The sequence below is a fragment of the Tachysurus vachellii genome, chromosome 15, assembly GCF_030014155.1.
Source record: "Tachysurus vachellii isolate PV-2020 chromosome 15, HZAU_Pvac_v1, whole genome shotgun sequence".
NCBI lineage: Eukaryota > Metazoa > Chordata > Actinopteri > Siluriformes > Bagridae > Tachysurus > Tachysurus vachellii.
This window is the reverse complement of record NC_083474.1, coordinates 9,004,406-9,013,101: the sequence shown is the minus strand read 5'-3', so window position 1 is coordinate 9,013,101 and position 8,696 is coordinate 9,004,406. Positions and strand designations below refer to the sequence as shown.

General features: G+C 42.4%; 1 protein-coding gene across 2 annotated transcripts in view; it reads right to left on the bottom strand.

The window, feature by feature from the left end:
* Window positions 1-208: 208 nt before the first annotated feature.
* LOC132857822 (alpha-2-macroglobulin-like) overlaps window positions 209-8,696 on the bottom strand; it is a 38,069-nt gene continuing 29,581 nt past the window's right edge. Inside the window, exons 19-34 of one of the 2 annotated variants that reach the window (XM_060887897.1) lie at window positions 8,551-8,677; window positions 8,337-8,458; window positions 8,210-8,261; window positions 8,045-8,128; window positions 4,058-4,234; window positions 3,879-3,954; window positions 3,594-3,750; window positions 3,433-3,507; window positions 3,141-3,303; window positions 2,743-2,933; window positions 2,231-2,446; window positions 1,900-2,021; window positions 1,675-1,756; window positions 627-695; window positions 370-475; window positions 209-290 (exon numbers count right to left, since the gene is read on the bottom strand). In XM_060887897.1, the coding sequence (XP_060743880.1) occupies window positions 250-290; window positions 370-475; window positions 627-695; window positions 1,675-1,756; window positions 1,900-2,021; window positions 2,231-2,446; window positions 2,743-2,933; window positions 3,141-3,303; window positions 3,433-3,507; window positions 3,594-3,750; window positions 3,879-3,954; window positions 4,058-4,234; window positions 8,045-8,128; window positions 8,210-8,261; window positions 8,337-8,458; window positions 8,551-8,677 (1,860 nt within the window). In that variant the 3' untranslated portion in view covers window positions 209-249. The remainder of the gene's footprint in view (window positions 291-369; window positions 476-626; window positions 696-1,674; window positions 1,757-1,899; window positions 2,022-2,230; window positions 2,447-2,742; window positions 2,934-3,140; window positions 3,304-3,432; window positions 3,508-3,593; window positions 3,751-3,878; window positions 3,955-4,057; window positions 4,235-8,044; window positions 8,129-8,209; window positions 8,262-8,336; window positions 8,459-8,550; window positions 8,678-8,696) is intronic. The other variant, XM_060887896.1, reaches the window with a different exon arrangement.

Here is an 8,696-nt window from a genome sequence, read left to right as displayed (position 1 = left end):
CGGTTTAGACATTAATGGCTGTGTGTTGAGTTATTTTGAGGGGACAGCAAATTTACACTGTTTTAAAAGCTGTATACTCACTACTTTACATTTTAGTGAAGTGTCATTTCTTCAGTGTTGTCACATGAAAAGATATAATAAAATATTTATATGTGTGTGTGTGTGTGCGTGTGTGTGTACACACTAGATAAAAGCAGGACACAGATGATATCCAAAGGTTTTCTGAATCTTTAATGCGGATCTTTAAGCTTACACACAAGGGGAGGAGTACTCCGTCTCAGACTGGTCATCTAAATGAAAGAATCATTAAGTGAAAGTAATGTAGTCACAATAACAATGCTTAAATCACACTTGTTTGGCAAATCTTACTTGGTTGGTAGTAATCATAAACTTTGATCACAGCTGGCTTGAGATTCTTGACAGGCAACGCTTGTTTAATATGTAGACGATAGATGACAGGAATATTCCTTTGGAGCTGTTAGAGATACAGAAGAGTTTTTAAACAACATATCCCATCATATTGTTTTGTACATTTTAAAAATAAAACATATATTATTTAAGAGTAGGTGTACAGCAGATGTGTGTAATATAGGTGATAATATTTGGTACAGCTTTCTAACTCTTACCTTTTTGATGTACATGATAATATGGTCATCTTTGGAATCAACTCGTTGAACCAAAAATTGATTTATCAGCTAAGAAAATAAAGAGTCAGCATTACTAAATAAATACTTAACACACACAAATAGAGTAACTTAATTTCAGTGGCCATGTGAAAGTGATAAGCAAATCAGCTTACTACCATCTCAGAAATATAGCCAGAATTAGATGTTTTGTCTCAAGACAGGACTTAGAGAAACTTGTCCATGCTTTCATCACCAGCAGGGTGGAGTATTGCAATGGACTCCTTACTGGGATCCCCAAAAAGACCATTAGACAGCTGCAGCTCATACAGAACGCTGCTGCCAGAATTCTGACCAGAACCAAAAAATCTGAGCACATCACTCCAGTCCTCAGGTCCTTACACTGGCTTCCAGTTACATTTAGAATAGATTTTAAAGTATTGTACTCGTTTATAAATCACTTCATGGCTTAGGACTGAAATACATTACAGATATGCTAACTGAATATAAACCAAGCAGACTACTCAGATCATTAGGATCAGGTCAGTTAGAGATACCAAGGGTTCACTCAAAACAAGGTGCGTCAGCATTTAGTTATTATGCCACCTATAGCTGGAATCAGCTTCCAGAAGAGATCAGATGTGCTTCAACAGTAGACACTTTTAAATCAAGATTAAAAACACATCTGTTTAACTCTGCATTTACTAAATGAATACTGTGCTGCTTCACACTGACTGCACTTTTTATCCAAATCACTTTTACTCCTGTTTTATTCTTTTTAACATATTTTAAACTGTTTTTATTGAAATCACATTTATTTTCTTTAATTGTTCTTTGTTTTTATTATGATTTTATCGTGTGTCTCTTATTTTTACATATATATATATATATTTTTTCTCTCTTATAAACTGTTTTCTAATTTCTATGTAAAGCACTTTGAATGACCTCTGTGTATGAAATGTGCTATACAAATAAATTTGCCTTGCCTTGCCTTGCCTAACTAATATTTTAGCATTTTTACACATTTTTGTATATAGCTATTCTAACTTACTTCACCAGGATCTGCTGTGAACCCTGATAAGAGTTTTATGTCCACTATGATCATGTTAGTGCTGTTTAGTTCCCCATCATATCTGAAAATAAAAAACAAACAACAAAAATATACTCTGATATTTTATGCGATATGATCTTCAGTTGTTTAATGTTAAAGATTGAAAAGAATCAGGCACTTATTTACTCATATTAGTTTAAGGATTTATTATATGTTTATTCTTACGTGACAGTGAAATTGATTGCTAGAGTGTATTGGAATGATTTCGTGCAGTTTCCACCAGATGTAGCTGAGATGCGCAGTGTATTGGCATGAGGAGGTGTGGGGACATTGTAGAAAAGTGCTGTCTGCAAGTTGGGATAAAATTGAACAACAAATTGAAGTTGTTATATTGCCTTTAAATTACAAATACTGTAACTCAATATTACAAATGAATAATTTCAATAATAATAATAATAATAACAACAATAATAATAATAATAAATGTGTGCGTGCTCTTATTATTTAACAAATAAAGAATTGTAAAAAATGTATTGAAATAATTTAGAGCACTGACCTGCACTGACACACAGGTGGAGCCCTTCACATCAATGCTGTATTTACCAGGAACATCCTGCAATGATCTTTCTTGGTACAGTAACTTGTTGTTCTGATTCACATCAAAGTTGTGACTGTGTCCAGCTGCAGACTTTACAGTTACTGTGCTAGAGCCTTCTGAGCTGAACACTTTAGTGGAGTACAGAGCCAGAGCTTGGAGGGCCACAACTGTGTCCTGATTAAGAGTATGAGAATATACTGTACATATAAATATTTACTGAGGAAAATATAATCATACAGGTATATTCAACACTTTTTTTAATCTCTACATATATTGTGTGTTCTTAATATGAAATGGGAACTTTAGAAATTTTTTGGTATCAGTCAGCATGTTTACTGTTTGGTGTTTTGTGTATTATTGTCTGTGTTTTATGTGCTGTTTGGTACAGGCCTGTTGAAGACAGTATTTGCGGCACAAATATTTAGATCTTGCATAAAGAAAATTTGCATAAAGGTCTGAAAATCAGTTACCTGTGTGGATGAAAAGCCTCCATAGGGATTTTGCTGCTTCACGAGCCAACTGACTATCCTATTAGCGTAGCCCAAATCAGCAGCAGTGAGGTGACCTGTAGTGAGAACAGCTAGGAGCACGTAGGAACTGATTTCCACTGACAATGAGCTGGAATCATCCAATGCTGACTGAGACCAGTGAAGACGACCATCTAAAATTAAAGAAAATACAAGATAATTAATACAACCTCATTGGGATGTTAGACTATCACACACTCATTCACATACGTAGTTACACCAAAAGTCCAGTCCAGCTACTAGCAGGAAGGAGACACTTACACATGGTCAAGAAGTGAAACTCCATAGAAATTTAATTGTAATACGTTTATATAATGCAAAATACTTGAATGCTCTCATACCTCCTGTAATAGCAATACTATTTAACTCTTTAAGTAGCTGCTCTCGAGTTTCATTCTCTCCGGCCAGACTGAAAGTGTAGGCCAAGAGCGCAGTGGTGTAGGTGTTTGTCAGGTTACCAATTGAAGATTTTAGGCATAACAGCCCTTTATTCACAACAGGATCCTGCAATCAAAACAAACAATAGTAAAAAAGTGTTTCCCATTCAAGTTAAAGCTTTATAATGACTTTTTCAAAGCCTCCCGATAGACTTAGGTAACCTTAAAGCAGAAACTGAATGCATCATGCTCTTACTTGCACTGTAAGGCCCAATTCAAGGAATGATGCAGTGATGTATGCAGTTATGGTCACATCATCATTTACACCACCCTGTAATACATGATAAATTAGATTGGATAGGACGAAATATTCAGAAACGTGTTCTCTAGATTTGAGAGCCGTAGAACCAGAAATACCTTCATTCTGTTATTGAACAGATTTCCCTGTCGTATAAAACAGCCATCTGATCTTTGCATACTTTTGAGCCATTTCTTTGCACTGTTAATGATTTCTGGATCAATAAAAATGTAACGCTGTGCTTTGCCGAAGGTCCTTAAGACAAACGCAGTTAACCTGGTGGTGGAGATTTATTTGTATTAAATGATAAAAATATTGTTTTAAATTCACAATGTCTGAAAATCATTAGATAAAAATAGCTTTGTAACCATTTGCATCATTACTGCTACCTGTAAAATTCTTACCATGTGTTCTCCTCTCCACTGCCAAATGTGCTATATCCACCATTGATGTGCTTATAGTTTAGCTGCCTCTGATATCCTGTGTAAAAATAATTGATTGATTCTGATTACTTCAGAAAGAATATATTGGATAGCTAGTATTGACCTGTAAAGATTAAAAACAGAAATATTATGTCACTGACCACTTTTAAGTAAACCAGTAGCCCTCTTATGGATAGCTGTGGTGAGCTGCTTGGTGTTTTCTAGATACTGAAGAATGTAGATATTTGGGGCGAGAAGAGCAATGTTGTCTTCTCCACAGCCATATGGCATCATTAGTTGTCCATCCAGATTTTTTAATGCACGACCAAGTACATCTCCTACAAAAAAGGAACAATAATACAATAATCATTGTATATTCTTTATACATTGGCAAAAATCCATTGCAGTGCTTGTACAGTATATGTCCATATATGTTTTCATTTCTTATGTTCTGGATTGCCAGAAAAGCTCGCTAAACTTTCTGTGTAAACTAGGGTTATTTACTAACCAAACACTTCTAGCCATCAAAATAATGAATCAGTATATGATTAATCAGTTTATAAAACAATTATACACTCAATGGCATATAATTGAAGAAAGGAAAAAAGCATTTTCCAGCTTCATGTCACACATTCCTGCTCATTATGTAAATCTGACCAATCATGCCTGGTTGTGCACCTATGTTGTTATCCGTTGAAGTTAATATATTTTCTAATAATTATTGTTGTAAACAGATGAATTTTGAGTCCCATAATCTTGTGCACTATTACTGTTGTGATGTTGGACACAGGCGAGTGAGGATCCAAATGCAGTTTTTAGACTTTACTGAACCAAAACAAGAAACAGGCAATACAAACAAGCAGACAAACCAGAGCATAATACAGAGCAGACAAACCAGAGCAGAATACAGGGCAGACAAACCAGAGCAGAATACAGGGCAGACAAACCAGAACAGAATACAGAGCAGACAAACCAGAACAGAATACAGAGCAGACAAACCAGAACAGAATACAGAGCAGACAAACCAGAACAGAATACAGAGCAGACAGGAGACTGGTACATCCACAACATACATACAAGCACAATGCTATAACGACCAACAAAAGGGAAGTGAACAAACAGGGTATAAATAACAGACAAGAACCAATCACAGAGCAGAACTAATTAGAGACAAAGACAACACACCTGAAGGAGAGAAGGAGTACAATTAATGTCCATGGAAACCAAAGAGTGGGCGGATCAAACAATTAACAACCGGGAAAGACAGCAGACAGAAACAGGACAGAAACACAGACAGACTCATTACAGAGTTCCCCCCCTAGGAGTGGATTCCAGACACTCCAACGCAGAACCGGAGGGTGGTGGAGCAGAGGCGGAACAGGGGGCGGGAAGGCGGGCCAGGTCCATGTGGCGGCAGAGGGCAGGGCGGAGCCGGCAAAGCTGGAAGCCAGGGCGGAGCCGGCAGAGCAGGAGGCCAGGGCGGAGCCGGCAGAGCAGGAGGCCAGGGCGGAGCCGGCAGAGCAGGAGGCCAGGGCGGAGCCGGCAGAGCAGGAGGCCAGGGCGGAGCCGGCAGAGCCAGCAACCAGAGCAGGACTGGAGACCAGGGTGGCGCCGCAGGCAGAGCCAGCGACCAGAGCAGAGTTGGAGGCCAGGGTGGTGCTGGAGGCGCTTTGAACCTATAAGGATGGACAGGAGAGGGAGAGACTGACAGAGACAGGGAGACAAAACTGGGGACTGATAGAGCAGATAGGCAGAGCCATTCGGTATCAAGCCCTTCAGGCAGGACAGAGAGTCTACGGGGCTTGGGCACAACCATACTCGCTGGTTCCGTCGACCCGGTCGGTTCGGCTGGTTCTGTCTACCTGGCAGGCCCGGCTGGTTCTGTTGACCCGGTCGGTTCCGTTGACCCGGTCGGTCCGGCTGGCTCGGTTGACCCGGTCGGTCCCATCGACCTGGTCGGTTCGGCTGGTTCTGTCGACCCGGTCGGTTCCGTTGACCCGGTCGGTCCGGCTGGCTCGGTTGACCCGGTCGGTTCCGTCGACCCGATCGGTCCGGCTGGTTCGGTCGACCCGGTCGGTTCCGGTGTCTCAGTGGGTTCGGCGGGTTCGGGTGCTTCAGCAGGTTCGGGCGCTTCAGCAGGTTCGGGTGCTTCGGCGGGTTCAGGTGCGTCGGCGGGTTCTGGCGCGTCGGCGGGTTCGGGTGCGTCGGCGGGTTCAGGCGCTTCAGCAGGTTCGGGCGCTTCAGCAGGTTCATGTGCTTCAGCAGGTTCGGGCACTTCGGCAGGTTCGGGCACTTCGGCAGGTTCGGGCACTTCGGCAGGTTTGGGCACTTCGGCAGGTGCGGGCGTTTTGGCAGGTTCGGGCGTTTCGGCAGGTTCGGGCGCTTCGGCAGGTTCAGGCGTTTCAGCAGATTCAGGTGCGTCGGCGGGTTCGGATGCTTCAGGTGCCTTAGGTGCTCCAGCCGGTGCCGTAGGGATGCCGGCCGCCCGAACCGGCACCATCGGGGTGTCCGCCAGCTTGGCGATCAGCCGGTTCCCCCGGGCCTCGCCCGAGCTTTCCGGTCTGGCACCCATGTGGACGGGTTCGGTCACCGTACACAGGCCTGGCGTACACAGGCCTGGCGTACACAGGCCTGGCATACACAGGCCTGGCGTACACAGGCGTACACAGGCCTGGGTCGGGCCGAGGTACCGTAGGGGCCTTGGGCGTCCGAGCCCACGGACCCCGATGCCAAAAATATTTAGGGCCAGTGTCCGACTCTGTCCTGTGCACGGTTAGGGAGGACCCGCCCAGGAGCAACGCTACATTGGCCAGGTCCGTGAAAGGCCCCACCTCTCGGCCCAATGGCACTAGGTAGCGCAGCCCGTCCTCCAAACCATGCCGGAACAGGTCCTTGAGGGCCCTCTCCCCAAAATCCACCTGATTGGACAAGTCCAGAAACCTCTACATATTCCTCCAGTGGGGAATCCCCCTGACATAAACGGAACAAAATCTCTGCTGGATCCATGTGGTTGGTCGTTCTGTTGTGATGTTGGACACAGGCGAGTGAGGATCATTTGGAGTTTTTAGACTTTACTGAACCAAAACAAGAAACAGGCAATACAAACAAGCAGACAAACCAGAGCATAATACAGAGCAGACAAACCAGAGTAGAATATAGGGCAGGCAAACCAGAGCAGAATACAGAGCAGACAGGATACCGGTACATCCACAACATACATACAAGCACAATGCTATAACGACCAACAAAAGGGAAGTGAACAAACAGGGTATAAATAACAGACAAGAACCAATCACAGAGCAGAACTAATTAGAGACAAAGACAACACATCTGAAGGAGAGAAGGAGTACAATTAATGTCCATGGAAACCAAAGAGTGGGCGGAGCAAACAATTAACAAACGGGAAAGACAGCAGACAGAAACAGGACAGAAACACAGACAGACTCATTACAATTACATCAGACTTGCACATTTTTATGAACAGCAGATATGTTAATCCCTCTACACTGTTTCTCTCTTTCTACCCATCCCGAGGCATCCAGACATTCTACCAGTTCCGATCGTCTTCCGTGTGATGAAGATCTCGGACCTCCACTGAGTTGAGGCTGACTGTGAGAATCCTGAGACCTCTACAGATCTACCAGCTCCAGTTGGACTCTGTGATACTAAGAGGAGATCTGAACTCCATGTGATCCTTACACCAATACAACAATTGTCAGACTGTATATTTGTAATCACACCCTCTAGTGTCACCCATATGAGGATGAGGTTCCCCTTTGAGTCTGGTTCCTCTCAAGGTTTCTTCCTTTACCAATTTAAGGGAGTTTTTCCTTGCCACTGCTGCCTGAGTCACCTCAGACTTGCTCATTGGGGATAAATACATATACATACGTACATACATACAGTACATACATACACGCTGTGAACTATATATATCTCGAATTTTTATTATATTAATTCTTTATATTTCTCCTTATGTTTATCTTCTGTTCTATGTTTATGTTCTGTAAAGCTGCTTTGAGACAATGTCCATTGTAAAAAGCGCTATACAAATAAACTTGAATTGAATTGAATATGTAAAATATGCAATTCAGCAACATTTGCATGCGAGAAAGTACTTTATTTCACCCTAATTCTTACTCTCTTACCAAGCACTGAAACAGAAGCTTGTGCTGATCCTTCTATAACATCCTCAGGAAGCGTCAGCTCCAATTCTTCGGAAACACTGTTGCCTGTAGTGCATGTGTATTAACTCATTATCTTTACTGAGTGGTACAGTACTGTGGGAACCAGTTCATATGTGTAAGTCTAACCTTGTGGGCATAATATCCAGCTCTGGCTTTTTGACATTTCAGACCCTTCAGCCTACATAGGGGAAATTTGTCATTAAATCATAGAAATAATTTGTAGAAGCATACATTTTCAAGCCTTTAGACTAACCTTTACAATCAGGCTTCGTGTAACTGTGTCAATACGGCCTCTCTCTGGAACACTCACGATCTCATTATCACACACAGTCTGGGATTGTTCTGCCTCTGCACTCACTGTCACATTCAAGACTCCTGTAGCATAATAACAAACTCCCCAAGTCTCCACAATGTAATGAAATAGACATACTAGGTTCTGTCTTAGCTGAAGAGGTTTGAAGTCTCACCATGCACAGAGGGAATCAGAGTCCATTTGAAAGTCTTTCTTCCATTTGCACACAGGCAGGATGAATACTTGCCATCAGAAGATTTTTCCAGAGTGTAGTCTGAGGAAGGGGCTGGAGTCACTTTAACCTGTCAATGAGACACAGGT